Source organism: Phyllobates terribilis, unplaced genomic scaffold, assembly GCF_046119375.1.
Source record: "Phyllobates terribilis strain yellow unplaced genomic scaffold, ASM4611937v1 Scaffold_200__1_contigs__length_3551848, whole genome shotgun sequence".
Classification (NCBI taxonomy): Eukaryota; Metazoa; Chordata; class Amphibia; order Anura; family Dendrobatidae; genus Phyllobates; species Phyllobates terribilis.
This window is the reverse complement of record NW_027362960.1, coordinates 2,897,653-2,924,593: the sequence shown is the minus strand read 5'-3', so window position 1 is coordinate 2,924,593 and position 26,941 is coordinate 2,897,653. Positions and strand designations below refer to the sequence as shown.

Below are 26,941 nucleotides of genomic sequence, written 5' to 3'. Positions count from 1 at the left end.
GGCTATTAAGTGGGCCTTGGAATCACTACGTTATTATTTACTCGGTCGTCAGTACCACTTGGTGACGGACCACTCACCCTTGGTATGGATGAGAAATGCCAAGGAGAGGAATGCGCGAGTCACCAGGTGGTTCCTATCACTGCAAAATTTCAGTTTCTCTGTAGAACATCGCCCCGGGAAGTCACAGGGAAACGCGGATGCCCTGTCCCGGGCACCGTGTATGATGGCAAATGTTCAACCCCACAAGTTTGAACAGAGGGGGGGGATATGTGAGGCAGTGACCGGGATCGTATACGAGGGACGTCATATCTCCCCCAGAATGTGTACAGAGACCTATTAAAACCATTGGAGTGCATTGCAGTCATAGACACACCTGCAATGCAGGAATGAAGGTGAGCATTGACCTGGTCAGACTACCTGACTAAGGCAGATTAAGTAAAATCCGGCAGGGCCTTAATTTCTTGGAGGAGGTCACAGGAGGCAGTGGGGCGGCCTCCTCCCTCCAACCCGGGTTTTCCAGTGGCTCTTGCCACAGGTCCTTTAAAACCCCTGCACTAAGGATTAGTGTTGTTCTGTGTTGGAACCTGCTAGGAGCTCAGCCGGATTGAGAGTGGCTGAACCCACTCCTGGGAAGGCTCTGCACCTGTCAGGCTCTGAGCGGCCCAGCGCGGCCTTTGCCCCCGGCAACCGTTGTTTATGGACTCATGTTAACCCGGCTGCGAACCGGAGGACTTTCTGTTTACCCGTGAGTTGCTGAATAAAAGCTGTTTATGTTGGACTTGCTTGGGTCACTGCCTCAGTTACTGCACAGTGTGAACAACTTGGTGGAGAATGCGGGCATAGTGACTGAGGCATACCCCACCAGCAGCTGCATGACCACATTCCGACCTGCCACCTTTCAGTTCCACCCCGTGGACAAAATGGAGGAGCTGTACAAACAGTGGATACTCTCCCGGAGCAGCGTGATCAGCAGCAGCAGTTACTGTACCAGCAGCAGCAGAAAACTATCGAACTGTTGCTCCAACAGATTGTTGCCATGCGGGAGACGCCGACGGCACCAGCCCCGGAACGTTGAGAGGCCGGGACCAGGTTCGCTCAGCGTTGAGGAAGATGGGACCGGAGGACGACGTGGAAGCCTTCCTGACCTTTTTTTTTTTTTTTCTCAAGCATCATTTTTATTTGGTTTTTAAACATAAGAAATCATAGAAAAACAAATAAGAACAAATATAACAGAGCCAGGATGTAGAGAATAATAAACCTGTGCACAAATCACGTACCATAAATGATCAACAAGCTCCGGTTACCTGGCTTAACAAATAGACATCTAAACTCAGTATTAGCAAGTTACAGTCATCTACAATCAATGGAATTAATTAAATAACGATACATTGTGATGAATTTCTCCCCTGCTTTAGTTAACACGTAAGAGTCCTAGGTTATTATTTAGATCCTCCAGAATATACCATTCTGTAGAAGTAAATGGTTGGACAATTTTATTCTTTTCAGACAGAGAACGGCAAGTTATAATAAACTGTTTCCATTTTGATAGAAATTTGCCAGCTCGCTGTTCCTTGTTACTAAGGGCATCTAATTGCTCCACTCCCATAAAATGTTTCATTTGGATTATTAGCTCTGCTATGGGGGAATGATGGGATCCAGCCAATGTTTAAGTAACTGTTTTTTTGCCAGGAGGAGTAGAGTATGAAGCAGTTTTGGGGGGCCTTTTGATTTTTGGTCAGGGTTTTCTGGTTTATCCCAATGATGTAATATTGCTACATATGGAGAGAGATTGTATCCTGGGCCCCAAATAGTCTTTATCACATCTGATACTTGATTCCAGTATACTGTTGAATCAGGGCAGGACCATAGGCCGTGCATAAGATCAGAGTATGGGTGATGACATTTAGGGCAAGCAATCATCCTATTTGACAAGGGATCTTTTTTCGATATGTTTAAAGCGTAAATGGCAAGCGTACATTCGTTTATAATGTATTTTCTAAATATATTCCAACCCGATCTGATTTTAGTAGGGATTTCAACGTCATCTAATTGTTGCTTCCAATATTTAAAGAAGACATCAGGGTGTATCTTTAATAAATTAGATTTCATAGCCGAGTAAAGACTAGAATTTGAGGGAGTACCAGTTGGAGATAGTAAAATTACATCTAATTCGTTTTGAAAGGTCTCGAAGGTGACATCCTTTAAGTTTGACATAATGGATAATCTAATTTGTTCAAATTGGAGGCCATGCTGCAGAGGTAGATCATATTTATCTATACATTCTGGGAACGTCAACCATCTCCGATCGATTGGGTGGAGTAGGTGGGATATGTTATGAATACCTGCTTGCTGCCATTTCATAAATAATTTATTTTCACTGCCCTGTGGAAATTCCGGATTCCGCCATAGCGGCAGGTGTTTAGAAACTCTGTAAGAAAGGCCATATTTCTTTCTAACTGCTTTCCAAGCGGAAATGGTGTCTTTAAGAGTCACAGATTTTTTGATTGCTGGGGGAAGAGAAGAGTAGCGAGAGTGTAGAAGAGCAGTTAAATTAAAGGGGTAAGCATAGTCTGATTCCAAAGAGTAATCAGAGTATGTATGTCTTTTGTGGAGCCAGTCAATTATGTAGCGAAAAAGACAAGCCAGGTTATAATTTCTTATACTTGGAAAATTGATGCCTCCATCATACTTGGACGACATAAGTTTGTCAAGGCTAATCCTAGGAGGTTTTCCTCTCCATATAAAATGACTGAATGCCTTATTAATAGTGTTGAGCATTCCGATACTGAAATATCGGGTATCGGCCGATATTCACTGTATCGGAATTCCGATACTTAATTCCGATACTTTTATAATATCGAATACCGGAATCGGAAGTTCCCATAATGCCTGCGCTCTGCAGTGTCTGTGAAGGATGACAAGCTGGGTGGCAGCGCTCAGCTGCGATCCAGCCTGTCATCAGAATGCCATCCCAGCGTGGGAGAATTCTCCTGATTGTTTAAAAGCCGGCGGGCGGTAAAAAGCCGCCGGCTTTTAAACAATCACACAGCCCCATACTGCTTCCCCGCAGCCTCCCACCCCGATCCTCCGCTCCCCTCACCACCTCCAATCCCAATCGTAAATTAGGACCGGGCGGGGAGCGGAGCACCAAGGAGTGAAGGACCCGGGCGGGGAAGCCGGCAGTGAAAAGACTTCACCGCCGGCTTTCCCGTTCTGTGCTGCGCTTTCCCGCCGGTTATTTCAAATGAACAGCTGAGGTATCAGGTGATGCCGATCAGCTGTTCATTTGAAGTCGCTGCGGTGCCCTCAGAGGGTTCACGTGAGTTCATGCTTGACTGCATTGCATGAACTCACATGAACTTTCCCACGGCCGCACAGGTCAGCCTCACCTCCCGGACCCGTCATGATTAGTGTGTGCGCGGGGTGTGTGTGTGCGGGGTGTGTGTGTGCGGGGTGTGTGTGTGCGGGGTGTGTGTGTGCGGGGTGTGTGTGTGCGGGGTGTGTGTGTGCAGGGTGTGTGTGTGCGGGGTGTGTGTGCGGGGTGTGTGTGCGATGTGTCTGTGCGTGCAGGCAGACATAGGCCGATGTGACACTACTACTCCCATCGGCCTATGTCTGTCCCCCGTCCACTCGTGCCAGCAGGATCAGCTTGATGGGAGCAGTAGTTCCCATCAGCCTGATCCTGCTATTTAAATTGCCCTACTGTGTCCCCAATAAATGTTAAATACATGTCATTGGTGGCCAGTGGTTACCTAAAAGAAATTAGTTCATACATTACCTGTCCCCGCCGATCGCCACCTAAAATAAAGTGAAAAATAAAAAACTACACCTATACTCACCTAGACACCTAATTCCCCGAAGCCATCGATCTCCTGTAATAAAATATAAAATAATAAACCACAACCTTATCCTTACCCCTCCGTAGTAGTCCACGAGTGTCCCACGAAGATCTCCAGTTTAGAGCAGACACATAGAATGTGACCGCTCTGAACCGCTGCCGCCGCTAGAATGACGGGGCCGTAAGGGTTCACCGGAGTTCAGGCAGCGCTGCTCCGGTTAGCTCCTTTACGGCCCTGCTGTATCGTGAGAAATTCCCACGGTACAGCAGTGCCGTAAAGGAGGTCTCCGGAGCTGCGCTGCCTGAATGCACTCCGGTGACCTCAGTCAGTGGCTCCTGCTGCCGGGAGCGGACGTGTTCCCGGCAGCGTGAGCTTACAGCAGCCATGCACAGCTGTCACCTTCTCCAGATGTGACAGCTGTGCATGGGAGATCAGCGCAGGAACGTGGACAGGTAACTATTTTTTTTTAGTAAACTAAGAATTAAATAAAATGGTGTGTTTTATTTCAAATAAATTATTTTTTTCTGGGTGTAGTGTGTTTTTTCTTTTTAACACTTTGTAGGTTAGTAATGGGGGTGTCATATAGACGGCCATCATTACTAACCTGGGCTTCATGGCAGCTGGCGCTGACATGAACCCCACCACTATTACCCCCTGCCACCGCACCAGGGCAGCGTGGAAGAGCGAGGCTAAGTGCCAGAATAGGCGCATCCTATGGATGCGCCATTTCTGGGGCGGCTGACGGCTGGTGTTTCTAGCCTGGGAGGGGGCCAATATTCATGGCACCCTTCCTGAGCTATTAATATCAGCCCCCAGCTGTCTGCCTAGCCTTTGCTAGCTATTAAAATAGGGGGGACCCCACGTCATTTTTTTGGGGGGGGTCCCCCATTTTAATAGCTAGTAAAGGCTAGGTATTCAGCTGGGGGCTGATATTAGTAGCCTGGGAAGCTCCGTGGGTTTTACCACCTTCCCAGGCTTCAAACATCTGCCCCAGCCGTCTGCTTAACCTCCGCTAGAGACTAAAATTATGGGGGATCCCACGCCATTTTTTTTTTAAATAAATCCTTTATTTTAACACTAAATGACATTTGAGGAGTTAATAAAGATGCAGTCCCTAAATTATTATTTATTTTTTAATTAATTTTTCCCAAAAATTTTGACGTGGGCTTTGCCATATTTTTGTATGCCAGCCAGGTACAGCATCCAGCTTCTATGAGCGCGCCATTTTCCGGGGCGGCTGCGGACTGCAATTTGCAGCGGGTGGGGCCCAGAAAGCTTGGGTCTCCCTGCGCTGCAGATTCCATCCCCCAGCTGCCTAGATGTACCTGGCTGGACACAAAAATAGGGAGAAGCCCCACGTATTTTTTTTTTTAAATTATTTCATGAAATTCATGAAATAATAAAGAAAAAAAGGGCTTCCCTATATTGTTGTGTCCGGCCAGGTACAAATAGGCAGCTGGTGGTTGGGGGCAGCCCGTTCCTGCCTGCTGTACCTGGCTGGACACAAATATAGTGCGAAGCCCCACGTCAATTTTTTTTTAATTATTTCAGGAAATTCATGAAATAATTAAAAAAAATTGATGTGGGGCTTCGCCCTATATTTGTGTCCAGCCAGGTACAGCAGGCAGGAACGGGCTGCCCCCAACCACCAGCTGCCTATTTGTACCTGGCCGGACACAACAATATAGGGAAGCCCTTTTTTTCTTAATTATTTCAGGAATTTCATGAAATAATTAAAAAAAAAAATACGTGGGGCTTCGCCCTATTTTTGTGTCCAGCCAGGTACAACTAGGCAGCTGGGGGCTGGAATCTGCAGCGCAGGGAGACCCAAGCTTTCTGGGCCCCACCCGCTGCAAATTGCAGTCCGCAGCCGCCCCGGAAAATGGCGCGTTCATAGAAGCGCCATCTTCTGGCGCTGTACCCAACTCATCCAGGGCCCTGGTGCGGTGGCTCACTGGGTAATAAAGGGGTTAAGGCCAGCTTGGCATTATCAGCTGGCCCTAAGCCCGAAATTCATGGGGTCACGCCAATATTAGACATGACCACCATGAATTTCTAGTAAAGTATTTAAAAAAAACACAACACCCAGAAAAAAGTCCTTTAATTGAAATAAAGACACAATTCTTTATTGTTCTAAATTAAACTATACTTACCATCACGCCCATTCCAGCTGAAGCCAACGATCTCCTGCAATAAAAGAAAAATAATAAACCAACCTCATCCTTACCTTCCCATGGTTCCCAGGACAGCTTCAGCTCTGCTACATCGAGATGACAGGCTGGACCTGCAGAACGCTGCCATCCAGCCTGTCATCCCGCAGACACTGAGAAGCGCAGGCATGCTTGCGCTCCTCAGTGTCTCTCTGTGACGGCATCCAGATGAGCCGAGGTCATGTCCAATGAACTCGGCTCACCTCATGTACGTCACTGACAGCGTGGGAAAATTCTCCTGCACTCAGCGCTTCAGCGTGAGAATTCTCCCACGCTGTCAGTGACGTGCATGAGGTGAGCTGAGTTCATTGGACATGACCTCACCTCATGCACGTCACTGACAGCGTGGGAGAATTCTCCTGCACTCAGCGCTTCAGCGTGAGAATTTTCCCACGCTGTCAGTGACGTGCATGAGGTGAGCTGAGTTCATTGGACATGACCTCACCTCATGCACGTCACTGACAGCGTGGGAGAATTCTCCTGCACTCAGCGCTTCAGCGTGAGAATTCTCCCACGCTGTCAGTGACTTGCATGAGGTGAGCCGAGTTCATTGGACATGACCTCGGCTCATCTGGATGCCGTCACAGAGAGACACTGAGGAGCGCAAGCATGCCTGCGCTTCTCAGTGTCTGCGGGATGACAGGCTGGATGGCAGCGTTCTGCAGGTCCAGCCTGTCATCTCGATGTAGCAGAGCTGAAGCTGTCCTGGGAACCATGGAAAGGTAAGGATGAGGTTGCTTTATTATTTTACTTTTATTGCAGGAGATCGTTGGCTTCAGCTGGAATGGGCGTGATGGTAAGTATGGTTTAATTTAGAACAATAAAGAATTGTGTGTTTATTTCAATTAAAGGACTTTATTCTGGGTGTTTGTGTTTTTTTTTTAACTTTGACTATGGGGTTAGTAATGGGGGTGTCTTATAGACGCCTCTCCATTACTAACCTGGGCTTGATGTCAGCTGGCATTATAAGCTGACATCAACCCCAGCCCTATTACCCCCTGCCACCGCACCAGGGCAGCGTGGAAGAGCGAGGCTAAGTGCCAGAATTGGCGCATCCTATGGATGCGCCATTTCTGGGGCGGCTGACGGCTGGTGTTTCTAGCCTGGGAGGGGGCCAATATTCATGGCACCCTTCCTGGGCTATTAATATCAGCCCCCAGCTGTCTGCCTAGCCTTTGCTAGCTATTAAATTAGGGGGGACCCCACGTCATTTTTTTTGGGGGGTCCCCCATTTTAATAGCTAGTAAAGGCTAGGTATTCAGCTGGGGGCTGATATTAGTAGCCTGGGAAGCTCCGTGGGTATTAACCCCTTCCCAGGCTTCAAACATCTGCCCCAGCTGTCTGCTTAACCTCCACTAGAGACTAAAATTAAGGGGAACCCCACGCCAATTTTTTTTAAAATAAATCCTTTATTTTAACACTAAATGACAAGTACAGTAATCAACACTGTCACTGTACTTCATATATATGTGACTGACATGTTTCTATCTATCTAATCTATGTATGATTCTCTATTCCTTCTATTCTAAATTGTCGGGTACAGATGCTGAATTGCCGGCTGGCTTTCTTAAAGAGACGGTGCATGAAAACACTATTATTTTTTTAAATAAATCCTTTACACTAAATGACAAGTACAGTAATCAACACTATCACTGTACTTCATATATATGTGACTGACATGTTTCTATCTATCTAATCTATGTGTGAAGCTCTATTCTGTCTGTTATAAATTGTCGGGTACCGCTGCTGAATTGCCGGCCGGCTTTTTTAAAGAGACGGTGCACGAAAACACTATTATATTTTTTAATAAATCCTTTACACTAAATGACAAGTACAGTAACCAACAATGTCACTGTACTTCATATATATGTGACTGACATGTTTCTATCTATCTAATCTATGTGTGAAGCTCTATTCTTTCTGTTGTAAATTGTCGGGTACCGGTGTATGCCGCTGATGAAAATGGATGATAGTAATGTTGTTGTTGTATGCCTTATGTTTATGAGTGACAGTTTTCCTGCTATATACCTGCATGTCATAAGAATTTAAATTAAAAAAGGACCATGTTAAATTCAAATCTGTTTTTTTTTAAATTTTTACCGGTGTTTGGTATGCGTTGGAAAAGGGGTAGTCTTATACGGTGAATATATCCTAAACTCTATATTTTAACAGGAAAGTAGGGGGGTCGTCTTATACACCAGGTCGTCTTATACGCCGGAATATACGGTATTTATAGACCGCATGGCTGGTCTTAATAATCCTATACTGCTACTTTTTTTTAGGGATCCATATTAAGGCCCACATTTTACATCTAGGGGATTTCCCCATTTCTGGGTACGTCCTAGGAATCCAGGCACCAGGTCAGAGTCAGAGCTGTGTGAAAGCCCCATCCTCTTTCCTTAGTATATATGTATATTGGCTCACTATATGTAATTCCACCTCCCTTAGCGTAGCAAGGGTAATTATTCTGGGACCTCCATTAAATATATTTACATATTCATGAATGAAATCATTTTTCACATTACACCTTCATAAAGAATATCATTAATCATGTAAACACTGATGCTGGATGAGTCGTCCATTTCACCATCTTTATTCATGGAGGTGCTGATCTACAAGAAAGGGAACAAAATATAATTTAAAAAACGTTCACTGATTTCATCATTTAAAAGAAACAGACACTACTGAATTGTTGGGTTGAATTGTAAGTTATCACTGTAGTATTGAATTCCACATTCAATCCGTTCTGTTTGAGTGTATTTTACCTATATATCCATTCTAATTATTTTTCCTTTAATAGCTTAACTCTATCTCCCCCTCTCCTTTGGGGTAAGACTACATCTATTATCCTGAATTTTAATTGTTTTTTGACATGACCAGCTTCTACAAAATGTTTCGATACCGGGAGGTCCATCCGTTTTTTCCTTATTGTATATCTATGGTGATTGATACGGGTTTTAAAATCACATGTTGTCTCCCCAACATACCAAAGTGAACAAGGGCATTCCAATAGATATATCACGTGATCAGAATCAAATAATGTCTGATGTTATATATAACTCCCATTTTTGGATGAGTAAACTTTTCACCCTTCAGCACTGAGTTACAATTTATACATGAGAGACAGGGGTAACATCCCTTTTTGCTCCTACCTGTAATGAATGTCTGTGTCATAGTTTTTAATGTTCCAATGTCTGAATGGACCAACTTGTCTTTGATATTTTGTGCCCTTTTATAAGAGAATATTGGAGGATTTTTAAATTCTGGTACATTTGTCAGGCAATTTCCTAACATTCTCCAATGATTTTTAATAATTTTAGCTACCTCCCCACTTTCATCACCATATGTTGTGACAAGAGGTATCCTACCCATATACTCCCTCTCCTTTTTTGATTGAATCAAATCCCTCCTTTCAACTTGTTGAACTTTAGCCATTTGTTGTTCCAATAATTTTTTTGGATAACCTCTGTCCTCAAATTTTTTCGTTAATATTTTAAAATTTGTTTCCAAACCACTCTCCTCACTTTCAATTCTTTTAATCCTCACATATTGGTTATATGGCAAGGATTGTATAATCTTTTTTGGATGATGGCTATTAAATTTTAACATAACATTATGATCCGTAGGTTTGGTATAAAGGGAGGTTTGCAGACACCCATTTTTTTGTGAAACAAGAACATCCCAAAATTTTATTTTTTCTTTAGAGCTCACCAAAGTGAATTTTATGGTTTCATCAATTTTATTTAAATAAATGTGGAACTCTTTCAACCCTATTTAGGAACCAGTCCACAGGAGGAAAACGTCGTCTATGTATCACCACCACTCCAGAACCTTCCCGAAGTGGTGGGACACATAGACGAGGTCCTCCTCCAGAGATGCCATCACAATATTGGCGTAAGCCAGCGCCATATTGGCCCCCATCGCAGTGCCACGTAATTGGATAAAAAAATCATTTCCAAAAAGAAAATAATTATGATACATTACAAATTTTATTAATTCTATAAAGAACTTCTGGCTCTCACTAGTGTACTCAGTTGTCAGGAACTTGCGTCTGATTGGCTCAATCCCGCTTTCATTATCAATAGATGTGTAAAGGGAAACCACATCAAACGAGACCAACATCACCTCCCCTTTAAGTTCAACATTTTGTAATTTCAAGATGAAATCCAAAGTGTCTCGTATATATGATACCAAATTTTTTGATAGAGGATTCAAAATTTTATCTAGGTATGTCCTAATTGTACTGCTCAACAAATCCACACCCGACAGTATCAGTCGCCCTGGTGGACTTTGTAAGCACTTATGGATTTTTGGCAACTCATATAGTATGGGTGTGGTCAGATGCTCCATCCATAAATATTCATACAAATCCTTGTTAATTAATTTTTTATCCAATGCTTTAAGCAAGATAATCAAAATATCTCAACATATGCATAAATTCAAACTTGGGATCCCTCTCTATTTTTTGTTATATACCTCCCCATTGCTTAATTGTCTCCTAATTTCATTAATATACTTGCCCTTGTCCATGATGACGACAGCCCCACCTTTATCAGCTGATTTTATTATGATGTCGTCGTCATGGACAAGGGCATTTAGAGCTTTCAATTCCTCTACTCCTAGATGAGGATTTCTTGTATTCCTATTTACATTCTTTTTGAGTACCTCTATATCTCTGTGTACCGCTTCTATAAATGCCTCTATAACCGGCACATTCCCTGGTGGTGTAAAGGTACCCTTTTTAGTTATAAGCGCTTGCTGTAGACTGAGCTCACTATCACATACTTTGGGAACCACAACATTATTGGTAAACCAATTCTTTAACTTAATATTTCTAACGAACTTCTGAAGATCCAGCACTAACTGAAACCAATTCACGTGTTTGGTTGGACTAAAAGTCAAACCTTTATTCAGAAGCGCCATTTGTTGATTCTGATAACTCTTTACTTGATATATTTACCACTAATTAATGTCCTTTTTCCGTGTTGTTATTTGGCTTTGCTGTCGTTGCTTGCTCCTGTCTCTTTTCTCTCTTTTGTTGTTTCCGATGCCGCTTGCCTCACCTTTTTGGTACTTTTTTGTATGCTGTGTTGTATCTGGATCTAGGGAGAATAATATTATGGGTATGGGTAAGTCCTTAAATTATTATGTCTCATTTTTAGATTCTTATGATCATAACCTCTTCTATTCCAAGAGGTATTCCCCTCTTTCTGCCAATTGTATATATGACCATTCTGGTAATCCTCTATATCTCGATTCCACTTGCGGCGCTTTACAGAGTGGCAATTACTGTGAGTAATTTTGAGGGGCTGTGTATTGGTGAGCTGCCACACCAGATTGTGTATAGTTTTGTGTGATTGTAATGTGCTTGACATATGTTTGAGAAGGATTAGCTTGTTGTGATCTTGGCAGAGGCTTGTGAAGTTCAAATTGTTGAGTGTAGGGCTGAGGCTCACAAAATGTTGGCCCACCAGTAGCCTCCAGAGGCATGAGGGTAGTCAGATGTGAATGTTGCTGGTTGTAGGGTGGTGTTGGACGGACAGAAGAAGGGTCAGGCATGTGCTGGTACTGATGGGTGTAGGCTGTGTTTGGCGAAACGGAAGAGGGAGCAGCCATGTGTTGATAATGATGGGTGTATCCGTGGTTTTATGGGGCAGCAGAGGGTGCTGGCATGTGCTGATAGGGTTAAGTTGCAGTTAGATTTACCAGCCCAGAAGACAAGTGTAGCAACATTTTGACCATGTGTACTGGAAGTAGCAGATGACAGCTGAGTTTCATGGTGGCCAGCTCACCATTGTTCAATTGGTGAAAGAACCTGGTTTGGCACCTGTTGTCCCTGGCTAGCATCAATGAGGGTCAGTATTGCAGCCCGTACCCATTCCTGCCATTCCTCTGGAACTTTTGCAAGACATGGAGACAGTGACCTACAAAAGTGATCAACTGATGTTTCTGGTGTGAGGGTATTGATGATCGCAAGAACCCGAGCATCAATCACCTATGGCAGCATACGCAGCTCTTCCAGACGCCTGGTTCTTCTTCCTCGGACATTGGTGGCAATAATCCTTGGACGAATCGGTGTGGATGACTGTGGTTGTAGTGCATTCTGTGTTTGGCCTGATGGTTGCGAACTTTCTTGTGTGCTTACTGGAGCAGGATCAGTGGAGCCTTCAGCAGCATCAGACACTTCTTCAGCCTGTGCTTGTGGATTCTGGTCAGCTGGGAGGGGTGATCTGTCTCGGATGCTGATGTACATGTTGCGGATGGTTCTGCTCTTGTAGATTCATCTGAGTCATCCAGGTTGTCATCAGTTCTATGAGAAATTACATTGCCAAGATATTATTGTAGGTATAATAGAATGTAGACAAACATAAGTGTTGGCATCTTTAAAATGATAAGAACATATGAAGCTAAAGCGTCAGTGTAAAGGCCTTTACCATTATGAAGATCACAATTTGACTATGTGTACTTCTAACTTAACACATATGTATTTAATTAGGCACTTGATCTGTATGTGTCTTTCTGATCTAGATAATATACATTTTTGAAAATAACAAGTTAACACATCAGATTATGTTCTGCCTAAAATAATAAAATACAAACACAGTCACGTACTGGTTGAGTTCCATTATTGGCTTCAGAAAAGCTAAATTCTTGTAGTAGATATATTGCCTTTTTTGGTGGCACCTGATGTCGTGGGTAGTGGAAGAAATTCTCGTCTGAACTGATCCCTCGCTGAACGCCATCGCCGCTTTCCAAAATCATCTGAAAGACAATAGTGCAAAAAATATGAGTGTACATGTTTAAAGTTGGTTTTAAAAATTGCCTAATATACTATTTTCAATTTTGAAAAAAAAATACTTTTGCACAGATAATTCAATTGATAAGTGAACAATTAGGCATTTCCAAACAAAAATCTATTTATATTTTAATAGTATTGGAACTTACTACTGTGGGGCCAATTTAAGGGATGATGTCAGCATTAAATTATATTTTGGGATAACATCATAAATGTAAGCATTTGTAATTTTTGTAAAGTGAAAACTTGGTTGAGGGACTCAGGGTAGTTAGGCTAAAATAAAAATAGTGGGTGCAGTAATGCATTATATGTGTGGCCTTGCCAGTGGCAATAAATAGTCAGTGTTTACAGGAACACTGGAGATAACACCCAAAAAACATTCACACAAAGGGGTAGTATTATGTAAAGATTGCCATTTACATGGAGAACAATACCAGCCGGCACATGGCCACCTAATGGTTTATACATGTAATTTGGAACAGATCTTATGGCTCCTAAAACCAAAAATGCAAGAAAACTTTCAGTCGCCTTACAACATTCAGTTAAGACATTGGATAATTTATGTGCAAATTTACCCAGAAGGGTTCAAATTGTAAGGCATCAAATCCAATATACATATGGTGCAATACAATAAGCAGAAAAATCAAAAGTAATGGCAGAAAGTTACAAGGCCATGGAAGGGAATGCCAAACAATATTACACTTTGTAAAATTATAAGGGATTTGGCCAAACACTTCTCCACATATTATGGATTTCCACATTGCAGCTACTTTTGAGACATTTTCTTATATTACCTAACAAATTATTTAATGTGTTGTAAGAAAAGACTGGAAATAACACTGGCCTAATGAGATGCATAAATACAAGCTACAAATCAGGCCACGGACACACAATGCATGTGTAATACATGCTTACGCTAGGCTGGTTACTAACAACCATACTGTAAACTAAACAATTGGGAATGAAAAACAGTCCACACAGTAATATATGAATAATTAGGTCTATATGTTATTTTTAACAAAGTAAAAACAATCTACACGTCTGGTAATGTCTGTGTGGTTCAGCCCTTTTAAATTACAAAGCACACAACACAATAAACAGTATATGCATATAAAAATACATTTTGTTATGAAAAAGGAACTGCTATGGGATAACTTACCAAACTTTGCCTGCTTGGCTGGTGAATATGTGGCCCATCCTGGTCTGTGGAAGAGCTGTGCGGCTACAGCGAGCCAAGCCCGCTCTATTCTCCGTCTGTCATGGTATCCCTCTGTTCTGGTGTCCCAAAGCTCAGGGTGCTGCTCCACAAGAGATATTAGCCGTGCTGTGTCCACCCTGGGGGCCATTCTGCATCGAATCCTCACCACACTTGCAAAACTCCACCACTCTCATAGTATTCCAACTTCACCTCTCACAAAATGCTGATAAGATTAGGCCAAACTTTTAAAACAATCATGGTCTAAACACCTGGGTGATATTGAAACAAATTGTTATTATGTTAACCCTATAACCTTTAAAAACGCACACAGATGGCACACGGATGTCATCTGTGTGCAGTACGTGTTTACATAGACCCATTGACTTTAATGTGTCCATGTGATCGGTGCTGTCGTCAAAAAACTGACTTGCCTCCGTGTGGAGCACAGGAACACATGGTCTGTGAAAATACACTGAGGTGTACAAAGACCCATTGATTTGAATGGGTCTGCATGTGTCATTGTCTCCGGTACGTGTGGAAACTGTCACCACTTGTACCGGAGATACTGAAAAGAGAAAGAGTCCTTAAGGAGATAATTGTCAGGAGGAAAGGGTTTGGGTTCATGGAGAACATGGCTGACTTCTCTGTCGGCTACAGGCTCTACGATAGGGACAGGCTGCACCTCAATGGGGAGAACAAAATGAATTAGAGACTCTTAGGTCAGCCACAGATTACGATGTGGTGGGCATTACAGAAACCTGGCTGGATAAAAGCCATGACTGGGTGACAAACATAGAGGGTTACATTACATTCAAACGGATAGGAAAGAAAAATAGGTAGAGGGGTGGGTATTTTCGTTAAAACCAATTTAAGACCTCAAGCTCAATGATGACATGGGGGGGGGGGAGCTTCAACAATGTAGAGCACACATGCCCAAGTCTTGGTGATTATATTTGACCCGCGAAACCAGAACCACCACACCTATGTGGGGCCATTATTCTGCATGAAGGACTTTGTGGGGCCCATTATACTGTATGGAAAGCTATGTGGGGCCTATTACACTGTATGGAAAGCTATGTGGGGTCAATCATACTATATGGCGAACTATGTAGGGCCATTATTTTGGAGGACGCAAGCAGAAGATCTCATGATTAGATTTAGAGAAAGAGGGAATAGCCATCGCTCTGTGAAGAAAAGCATTTCACCGAGATAAATATACCACACATCATAAATCCCTCTATAATATAAAACCAGCCAAAGACGACAATACGTTACGGTTCATTACAACATTCCACTCTAAAGCGACAGAATCAGGGCCCATCTTAATGGCTGACCCCATATTGGTAAAATATCTACCACAGAGACCGCAAATCATCTTCAGAAAAGCAAAAAATCTCTATGATCATCCTACAAGAAGCCACTATTATCCTACCATTCTCCCTAATTTTTTGAAAAGACCACCTCCAGTAAATTGATGTGTACCATGTGGTAGATGTGTGGCGTGTCATAATGTCGAACATGCTCTTTCACAGATTCCCAGGGCTCTAGGACCTATTACGTCACCAAAAAGATAACTTGTACCTCTAAAGCGGTGGACTATTATGCGACATGCCTGTGTCCTAAAATCTATGTAAGGCTGACAACTAAAGACAAGAATACGTGAACACGTCCTAAGTATTGAAGCGGCGGTAAATGAAACTGATATTTCTACGTTAAAAACTATTCCCAAGCATTTTAGAATACACCATAAGTGTGACGCATCTAAACTTAAACTTCTGGGTATTGACATGATCACCACTAATATTAGGGAAAGTAGAGTGAGCCAACTATTAGCCCAGAAAGAGAGCAGATGGATTTGGACTTTAAAAACACTCCATCCATTGGGCTTGAACGAAAATATTAGTTATGCCCCATTTCTCTGATCACCTATATCCACATTGTTTTAACTTTTTTCTATTTCTTTAGTGTTCCTCCATGAGAGTTCATAGTCTTTTTCTACCAAATATTCATAAAGGCAATACATGGTGATTGGCATGTTTGTATACGTGATATCTCCATTTCTATCCGTCAATGACGTTGTGGACTTCCATTCTGCTATTGGATAACATGGACATAATTGCTGGCGCTGTATGGTCTCTCAAGCTCTGTAACTTTTTTTGTGTGTGCACATTTTTTGTCCATACAGTTATTATTGTATACCTTTCGCATTTACAGATCGATATTTTGAGAGATATTTATTATGCATTTATACTATGATCTCATATAATCATGTTATACTTCATGCTTTTCTTGAAGATATACTTTGTTTTGTGATGGCCAATTAACTTCTCTGACTTATATATAATTGGCTATCGCCTATACCCTTAGATATATATACATATTTGGTCCATGCTATTATTGACAGTTATGCTAGTTTCTTTTTCTCTCCGGTTGTATTTGACTATATGTCTGTGGACTGGGCGGTACGCATGGCTTCACTGTTCTCTGTGGTGTCCTCGTTGCCCATATTAATGTGCTCTGTGACGCGCGGTCATGTGGATCACCACGTGCTTGCGGCATCATGGATTACATGACGCGGTTGCTGTGGTGTAGCGGTGATTGCCATGCGTCATGCCATGCCCTCCCCACACCCATTGGTGGAGAGACTACCCCCTTTTCTATTGGCTCATAGGCCCTTTTTAAACCCTACCCAACTTCATTGATGCCACCCTCTGACGAAGGCAGCCGTGCCAAAACGCGCGTCAGGGTGAGCGCCATTGAGGGGCGTGTTCACATCCACTGTGGCTGGAAGTATTCTATAGGATTCATGATACTCTCTTTTTGCTGCCGTTCTTTAATCTTTTTTCCTACTTAGGTGCATTTTCTAGGCTTTAATATGTATTAGGATATACTTTTACCCTGTAGCCTAAGAGGTCAGGGCACTGATACCACTTATAAACATCTGCTATAAGCAGATATGATAAGCACCTGCACTTTTATTGAATGCTTCACTGCATTTTAACAATATATTCTTATTTTTGGGAGCCCAATTATGTATTTACATCAGAAAAGAATCATGTTTTTTAACAAATGTCTGAAAAGCAATGTCTAAAGCATTCCAAATGTTATGTTATCATATGTGTCATGTTCGAGATCTGTGTTCTGCTGCTGTGATACCGCAATTTCCTCCGGGATAAAAATAAAGTATATCTTATGTTATATCTTATGTTAATTTGTCTCATGCTCCTCATTAGTGTTCCTCCATTGTTTTACTATTAACTGCCTCTGTTTCTGCAATTCATATTTTTTTCCTGTATAAATTATAATGAATACAATTTTGTAATTAATTCACTATTATATGGGACGCTGACTCAAATTTTTTTCCTCTTGTTTCTTATGTATGGAGGACTATGTGGGGCCCATTATTCTGTATGGAGGACTATGTGGGGCCCATTATACTGTACACTGGTTGTGCGACGACTTTGTCTACATTTTTCATTTTGTTCCTCTGCATGTTTTGAGTTTTTGTTCAAACGCAATTTTCGCAAGTTAACAGATGTCGGCAATATGAAAATCACAACTAAAACCAAATAAAAAAGGGAGAAGTTGATTCAATCTTTGCATTGTGTGCATATGTGTGCCACACTAAGCATGGAGAAAACAGAAAAAGGAGAAGAGAACTGTCTGAGGACTTGAGAACCAAAATTGTTGAAAAATATCAACAATTTCATGGTTATAAGTCCATCTTTAGAGATCCACATTTTCCTTTGTCCAAAGTGCACAGCATAATCAATAAATTTACAACCCATACAGTCAAATATAGTGGAGGTTCAAAGGTGTTTTGGGGTTGCTTTGCTGCCTCTGACTGTGTGCAAGGCATCATGAAATGTGAATATTAGCAAAGGATTTTCTGTCACAATGTAGTGCCTAGTGTCAGAAAGCTGGGTTTGCGTCCTAGGTCATGGGTCTTCCAGCATGACAATGACCCCAAACATACTTCAAGAAGCACCCAGAAAATGGATGGAAACAAAGTACTGGAGAGTTCTGACCAGCAATGAGTCTGGGTCTAAATCCCATTGAACACCTGTGGAGCGATCTTAAAATTGCTGTATGGAGAAACATTTTAAAATTTGAGAGTCCTCAGTGGTTGATACCATCTTTTCAGTTTGCCATTAGTCAGTAAGCTTTCAAGACTACTCAGGTCTCTTCATCAGACATAGTATAATACAAAATCTGAAGAGTCACATATTTATACATAACAGGGCACAGGAATAATGCAATAGATAAGACAAGTGATGTGAAGCAGAACTATCAGTTTCGGAAAAGGATAAGCAGTTGTGGCCGTAAAAAAGTGTGGCCACAAGTAGATCTATTCTTTTTTTGTGTGGCGATGAGAATTCATCCTTGTTTTAAGTTTTTGCCTCGTCTCCCCGAAATACAGACCCCCAGTTGGACATTTGGTACATATAATTAAGTAACTACATTATTTGTGGTGCAGCTGAAAGTACCTGGGATCTTGTGGTCCTGATGTGAGTTGGGAATCTTTATCTTGTCCGTGGTCATTATAAATGGACAGGTTTTACATATACAGTTGGTGAGGATGAATTTTATAAGTTTCACCACAAAGGTGAAACTATCCTCCCGGTAAGTTTGCTTTTCCTCCCAGTACCTTTTCATTCTAACAATGATAGGTTTCTAGGAGATTATACTTGTTCCTTTTATTTTTGGTTCTCCTTAGCTTGCCTTCTTTGCCCTATATGAATGTATTTTGGTTTCTCATTCAGGTTTTTCGTATTTTACTTCATACTTCCCTTTCCCCTTGTTGACAGTGTGTTGCAGCCTCCCCTCTGGTTCCTCAGGAGGTATGACAAACTCCTCAACGACTTATTAGGGAGTTAGGTCTGTGGTGGTATTTTTAGTTGTGTAGTTAGGGCCTTTCTTGTCTGTACAGAGACTAGTAAGGTGTAGCTGCGGCATTCTCCCCAGTGTGGGTTCTACGGTGGTTATCAAAATGCTCTTTCAGGTTAAAACATTTCCCACATTTTGAACATGAAAAGGGCTTCTTCCCTGTGTGAATTCTCAGATGTTTGGTAAGATTTGATTTCGCTGTAAAATATTTCCCACATTCTGAACATGAAAATGGCTTCTCTCCTGTGTGAGTTCTCTGATGGTTGATAAGAGTTGATTTCTGTGTAAAACATTTTCCACATTCTGAACATGGAAAAGGCTTGTCCCCTGTGTGAGTTCTCTGATGTATATTAAGATATGATTTCTGTACAAAACATTTCCCACAATCTGAACATGAAAAAGGCTTCTCCACTGTGTGAATTCTCAGATGTTTGGTAAGAGTTGATTTCTCTGTAAAACATTTCCCACATTCTGAACATGAAAAAGGCTTCTCTCCTGTGTGAGTTATCTGATGGTTGATAAGAGTTGATTTCTTTGCAAAACATTTCCCACATTCTGAACATGAAAATGGCTTCTCTCCTGTGTGAGTTCTCTGATGGTTGATAAGACTTGATTTCTGTGTAAAGTATTTTCCACATTCTGAACATGGAAATGGCTTCTCTCCTGTGTGAGTTCTCTGGTGCCTAGCAAGACTTGTTTTCTGATTAAAACATCTCCCACAATTGGAGCAAGAAAATCTATTCTTCGCTGTGTGAATTTTTTGATGTTTAAGAATAGACTTTTTGAGAGGAAAACTATTTCTATATTCTGAATGTGAAAAGGTCTTCTTTGCTTTAGGAGCAGTTTGTTTTTTAATGCTTATTTTGTGACTTTGATTTTCCTTAGTAGTCGGTAATGAATCAGAAGACAGGACCTGTATCAAAGGATCAGATGACAGATCTTTTCTGTGAAGGGATGATGGTATATCTGGAGAAATGGCATTCATTTTAATTGTATCCTGTGGGATCTGAAAATTATCTGATTTGAAAATTGAAGATGTCAGCTGTCCCTCTGATGTTCTGGTACAGTCATCTGCCAAGAATAAAACCAATTATTATTTTTTAATAAAAAATCCTTGAATTTTATATTTTTGAACAGTTCTACTTAAATTGTCTGTAAAAAAGGCAAGTTATATAAAAAAAAATCACTTATTCACCAGGACAATGACTGTCTAATAGAAAACCTCATAGGATGGACCAGGAGCGTGGTGTTCAACTGTTTGTTCATTCTGCCTCCCAAATATGGAGTTAAAGGCGCAGGCTCTGTCCAGCCACTAAGATTAGGGTTGCTGGAACCAGTAGTACCATCGAGTCTGACAGTATGGGTGTGTGTTCTGTCCAGCTGGATTAATCTGCTCCCTGCTTCAGCCATTTGGAGAGCACCGCACCCTACTAAAGCTGGAAGCATATTGCCGGAAGCTGCCAGATACAGCCTTGTTCTCCTCTGGTTCAGTCCTCTGTGATCAGCTCCCGGCTTGTGTATTTGTTTCCTGTTGTGACCTCGGCCCGTTTACTGACTACTCTTGTGTCTTCTGATTTTGTATTTTCTTTGCCCACCTGGTTCTGACCCGGCTACCTGACTATTCTTCTTCCCATCTCACTCCACAGAACATTAGGTAACACTGTGGCCCAAGCCTAGGGGTCTCTGTGTAAGTTCAGATCCATGTAGAGGGGTTAAAGGATGATGAGCAAAGTAATTTGTGAAATCTGTAAACAGGGTAGATAGTGACAAGCCTGTTCGTGGTGGCCATCTTTTAAGCTTCCAGATGACCAAGACCAGCGCCCCCAATACATTGTGTCTGTGAACTATTCCAGCAAAATCGGCATTCCTAATAGCTAAATGTCGCTCCTTCCCTTCTTAACCTGCCATGTACCCAGACAGTAGTGTACAGCCATATATAGGGGATTGTCAGATTCAAAATAAGTTGGAAAATAATTTGTAAGGTCCATTTGTTTCCTATTATTTTTTTGTGAAGAATTCCAAAGTTATCACCACATAAAGTGACACACGTCAGATTTGAAAAATGAGGCCTGATTAGAAACATAAAACTGTCTGCGGGAAGAGGTTAAAGCAGAGGATTACTGAAGTCAAAAACTGTGACTATAGACAATAAAACATCTACTGAAATGATCAAACTCAACAGTCTCCATCAGAGAAAAATGAGTAACTAGTGGTGAAACCTCTCTGGGGTAATTGGAGCATGGGGCTCGGTGGCTCTTGGCAATCTAAACTATCGTAAGGGACAATATTTTCTGTCAGATGAGTTTCAAGAAGAAATATTAGACATTTAAAGTGAACTTTTTATAATAGTGCAGAGATGAGGTGTCTTAAATTTAGATCTCGGGCATTTGGAATAGGCAATGGAGACCTTTTTGAAAGACTACCAGGGAGTTACAGACTCACATAAGTGAGGGAGGCCGATCCAACCACAATGAAACTATCATAGTGAACTTGTGAAATAAAGAAAGAATATATAAATATGTAACATCCCCAGCAACAACATATGTATGAGGGGAGAAATCCAACACTAAACTGGAGTTGCACTCATTTATGGTGGACCATTGGACCTACTATGAGTTCTGACCAGAAGAGTAGAGAAAGTATCAGTGCCTCCCGTTTCAGGAGAGATTCTGCAGTTATCTGAATTTCTTAGGCTTGAAAACATAATGGAATCTATGATTAGTGTTAAGCGAATTTGTTTGGCATTTCAAATTCGGGTTCGTGTTCGGGCGCATCCGATTTTTTTGCGCGAACAAGCCGGAAACCCGAACATGAACCCGAATTTGAAATGCCGAACAAATTCGCTCAATACTATTTATGATGTGAAGTGAATCCATGAAACCAGGGATCGAGCCATGCCAACACATCTCCTGCAGTCGTGAATAAATGTATATTACAGCCATCAGCCACGCATAGCTTAGAGATACAGTTATATGAAAAAGTTTGGGCACCCCTATTAATCTTAAGCTTAATGTTTTATAAAAATTGGTGTTTTTGCAACAGCTATTTCAGTTTGATATATGTAATAACTGTTGGACACAGTAATGTTTCTGCCTTGAAATGAGGTTTATTGTACTAACAGAAAATGTGCAATCTGCATTCAAACAAAATTTGACAGGTGCATAAGTATGGGCACCCTTATCATTTTCTTGTTTTAAATACTCCTACCTACTTTTTACTGACGTACTAAAGCACTTATTTTGGTTTTGTAACCTCATTGAGCTTTGAACTTCATAGCCAGGTGTATGCAATCATGAGAAAAGCTACTTAAAGTGGCCACTTGCAAGTTGTTCTCCTGTTTGAATCTCCTCTGAAGAGTGGCATCATGGGCTCCTCAAAACAACTGTCAAATGATCTGAAAACAAAGATTATTCAACATAGTTGTTCAGGGGAAGGATACAAAAAGCTGTCTCAGAGATTTCACTTATCAGTTTCCACTGTGAGGAACATAGTAAGGAAATGGAAGAACACAGGAACAGTTCTTGTTAAGGCCAGAAGTGGCAGGCCAAGAAAAACATCAGAAAGGCAGAGAAGAAGAATGGTGAGAACAGTCAAGGACAATCCTCAAACCACCTCCAGAGAGCAGCAGCATCAACTTGCTGCAGATGGTGTCACTGTGCATCGGTCAACTATACAATGCACTTTGCACAAGGAGAAGCTGTATGGAAGAGTGATGCGAAAGAAACCGTTTCTGCAAGCACGCCACAAACAGAGTCGGCTGAGGTATGCAAAAGCACATTTGGAGAAGCCAATTTCTTTTTGGAAGAAGGTCCTGTGGACTGATGAAACCAAGATTGAGTTGTTTGATCATACAAAAAGGCTTTATGCATGGCGGCAAAAAAACACAGCATTCCAAGAAAAACACTTGCTACCCACAGTAAAATTTGGTGGTGGGTCCATCATGCTTTGGGGCTGTGTGTGCCAATGCCGGCACCGGGAATCTTGTTAAAAGTTGAGAGACGCATGGATTCCACTCAGTATCAGCAGATTCTTGACCATAATGTTCAAGAATCAGTGATAAAGTTGAAGTTACGCAGGGGATGGATCTTTCAGCAAGATAATGATCCAAAACACCGCTCCAAATCTACTCAGGCATTCATGCAGAGGAACAATTACAATGTTCTGGAATGGCCATCCCAGTCTCCAGACCTGAATATCATTGAACATCTGTGGGATCATTTGAAGAGGGCTGTCCATGCTCGGCGACCATCAAACTTAACTGAACTGGAATTGTTTTGTAAAGAGGAATGGTCAAAAATACCTTCATCCAGGATCCAGGAACTCATTAAAAGCTACAGGAAGTGACTAGAGGCTGTTATTTTTGCAAAAGGAGGATCTACTAAATATTAATGTCACTTTTCTGGTGAGGTGCCCATACTTATGCACCTGTCAAATTTTGTTTGAATGCAGATTGCACATTTTCTGTTAGTACAATAAACCTCATTTCAAGGCATAAACATTACTGTGTCCAACAGTTATTACACATATCAAACTGAAATAGCTGTTGCAAAAACACCAATTTTTATAAAACATTAAGCTTAAGATTAATAGGGGTGCCCAAACTTTTTCATATAACTGTATATCATGGCACAGGTGTAATGTTTTCTGCATAGTTTATCACAATCCTGCTTGAAGTTAGCTGGTTTTAAAAGAAATTGAAAAGTCAGGATAAAGGGAAACTCTGTTGTTATTGTACAGAAATTCACACTTGGCCTCACTGCACATTTAATGTTATCGATGAAAAAAAGTGAAGTTTGACCAGAAAAACTGGACCTGGTCTTGTAGGGACCATATGAGCACATTCAGCAGCACAGAAGGGAGAGAAGGTAGATTCATCCAATAAGATATCAGGGATCTAGGAAGCCAACAGCATCATTACCCTCCGTTTCCTCTTACAGGTCCATTATAATATAATGTAATATAATATAATATAATATTCTTCAAGTGATTTTCTAACTTGTCAGCACATTCTACGTACGCTGTCATTATGCTTTGTAGTTTACAGATCTGGGCAGGTAACGGTCAGCGTCTACTAATCCCAGGGGGTAGGTGGATCCTCCAGGTTGTAAGTTCTATAGAAAAGGGCTTTCCCAATTCACAAAGTAATTTGAATATTTTCGGACGAAGAATTTTGTGGTCTAGCGACAAAATGGTGATCACGCGATTGTGATACGGCCGGACTACACCACCGATAAAGCAGCCACAGCTGGTGACTGAGAAGAATCTGTGACTTCTCTGCATTTAGTGGTTACTACTCACCTGGGTAGTCATATGTAGGAGTCTCCTCTTTACAACGCTCATCACCCCTCACGTATGTCTCTGGAGTATTAATATGGGTCAGATCTTCACCCTGAGACAAATGTTATAAAAGTCACAGAGAGATGGAGAAGTCACATCTATGATCAGCTCTAATCCTGCCATCTCCACTGTTCTCATAACACAAATATAAAACATAATAATGATGGCTAAAACAAAACTGAAGATATGACCTTCACAGCCGTCTACACATCATAGGGGAGATCTCATGACACCTTCTCTCTATCTACCTGATGATCCTGAGGAACATTGAGATCTTCGTGTTTACAGTCCTGTGGAAGAAGAGGACGGGGACATCTCTCCGGTGTTGTCCTCTTACTGGATAGATCTGAAGGAAACACATACAGGGACTGAATTCATTCTTTACATACAGATAATTATAGGCCGTGTGTATTTAGTCCTATTACCTGGTGATATGAGGGGCTGGGGAACCTCCATCATGATGTCCTTGTACAGATGTTTGTGTCTTTCTAAATATTCCCACTCCTCCATGGAGAAATAGACAGCGACATCCTGACACCTTATAGGAACCTGACACATACAATGATACCATCATCCCCCCAATCCCTTCATAGCGTTACGGTATAATGTCCCAGCAATGTCACCTCTCCAGTCAGCAGCTCAATCATCTTGTAGGTGAGTTCTACGATCTTCTGGTCATTGATGTCCTCATGTATCAGGGGGTGAGGTGGAGGTCTCGTGATTGGGCTCAGGGGTCTTTCCCATCCCTCAGACACATGGACCTGACAGCGCTCACTAGAGGTCTTCACTAATATGTAATCCTGGTTATGGAAAGACATATAAATAAATCTCACTACAGACATTTCCAGAGTCCTCACCTCTCCAGTTCTGTCCATCTGTTATTCCCATAGATAAGAATGATGTAATGTGATGTCATCAGAATTTCTCACCTCTCCAGTAAGCCGGAAGAGGATCTCTAGGGTGAGGTGGAATATCCTATCCACCATCTTGTCCATCATTTTACTGGATAAATCACGATCTTCACTGAGAGGATCCGGTATTCTAGAGATCTGAATAAGAAAAAGATAAGCTGATAGAACATCATAAAAATCCTGTGTAATAATACAATTGTTGGAGATACTAAGGGGAAATGTGGCGCCCCTGAGGGTTCGGTCGCCACAGAGGTACTGCATCTCAACCAGAGGTGTGGTACCTCACTCTCAGGTAAGGAAGGAGTACAGCTCAGGACCCTAACATCAGCATCCAACACACACCACTCCAAGCAGCAAAGGGGGGCAATATGCCTCTGAATCCTTGCTGAGCCCTCCCCCTGGCTGGAGTGGGGAGAACCCAGAGAGGGGGGGGACCAAGTAGTGGGTGTAGGTGGAGGAAGAAGATCAGGGGAGCACTTCCATAGGAGTATATAGAGGGAAGCCATCTTAGAGTAGAGAGTTGTTGGAGAGGAGAAGTGAAAGGAGCAGGGGCTCTTTAGGTGCTCTGCTTCAGAGGTGGGCCTAGCCTGTGAGACCCAGGACAGAAGGAGAGAGGAGAGAAAGCGGGAGGCTCCAGGCACAGAGAAGAAAGGATCCCAGGGGTACGGGCAGTGCTGGAGGCCACCCGTACGCCCGCGTCTACCAGGAGGTGGAGGGGTCAGGCCATCAAAAGGGAACCGGTCCATCAACTAGTAAAAGAATCCTAGTCTTAACTAGAAACCGGAGGCTTCTGTACTTTCAAGGTGCAGTTGCCACAAGTCCACATCAGTCGCACCGAGTAGGTAGCCACATAGGACCCAGGGGACGGAACAGATGTCACCCGCCAAGGCCCGAGGGTACCGGATTGGAGTCACTAGATGTGAGGTGCAGGGAAAAAGCCAGAGAAGAGAACACACCGAAGGGGGGCCTGCTAAGTACTCTGGAGCTACTTGGGGGTAGCCCGAGCCCCTCACTGAGTAAACACAGGACGACGTGGGAAGTTATGATCTGCAGTTGTAACTTGGAGTGCAATAACCGTGAGAAAAGACCCTGGGACAGCACCACGCTGGCTCTGTGTTTATTACTGCGCCATCAATCCCTGCACTATAGCCCCCAACATCAGCTATAACACCAACACTGCCCTGAAGCTAACTCTACCTGTGGAGAGTCTCACCATCCCTGCTGCTACAAGATCAGCTTCAGAGGACTGTTCCGCAGCAGCGGCTCCCCTTAGCAACATTCCACAGGTGGCGTCACGAACTCTAATAATAAACTATAAAACCCCTATAAATACCCCTTTTATCGACCGCCCTGGGTCACGGACCGGGTCACCGCCACTGTGACATCACCCGCAGCATCTACCGGCCCGGCACCGAGTACCCCACGGCCCAGGGGGCACGTCGCAGAAACATATGAGGAGATTTATTTTTTTACAGTATTTAGTTTTTTCTTTACATCTAATAATAAAACCTTTATATTTTAGGCGACAGACAACAAGCAATTTCTTCCTCTGAGTCTGCAGCTGAATACGTTTCTCAGACTCACCTTCCATAAAGCTAATTCTCGTCTCATTTTCCGACACTGGAATTGGAATTAGCAATACTACAGGAGATATTCATTACACAAGAGAAATAACTACTTCATGATGAGGCAATATCTTCTACTACAGATCTAAAACCATATTTGGCCACAGTCCGTCACTGACTACATCTCCACCGGCCGTC

At 42.2% G+C, this 26,941-nt stretch overlaps 1 protein-coding gene across 1 annotated transcript in view; it reads right to left on the bottom strand.

Moving 5' to 3' along the window:
* Positions 1–7,768: 7,768 nt before the first annotated feature.
* LOC141213627 (uncharacterized) overlaps positions 7,769–26,941 on the bottom strand; it is a 38,492-nt gene continuing 19,319 nt past the window's right edge. Inside the window, exons 2-11 of the mRNA XM_073665240.1 lie at positions 25,197–25,316; positions 24,891–25,067; positions 24,693–24,816; positions 24,516–24,613; positions 24,229–24,319; positions 14,005–20,001; positions 12,662–12,811; positions 12,045–12,359; positions 11,010–11,151; positions 7,769–8,661 (exon numbers count right to left, since the gene is read on the bottom strand). Of these exons, the coding sequence (XP_073521341.1) occupies positions 18,977–20,001; positions 24,229–24,319; positions 24,516–24,613; positions 24,693–24,816; positions 24,891–25,067; positions 25,197–25,265 (1,584 nt within the window). The 5' untranslated portion in view covers positions 25,266–25,316 and the 3' untranslated portion in view covers positions 7,769–8,661; positions 11,010–11,151; positions 12,045–12,359; positions 12,662–12,811; positions 14,005–18,976. The remainder of the gene's footprint in view (positions 8,662–11,009; positions 11,152–12,044; positions 12,360–12,661; positions 12,812–14,004; positions 20,002–24,228; positions 24,320–24,515; positions 24,614–24,692; positions 24,817–24,890; positions 25,068–25,196; positions 25,317–26,941) is intronic.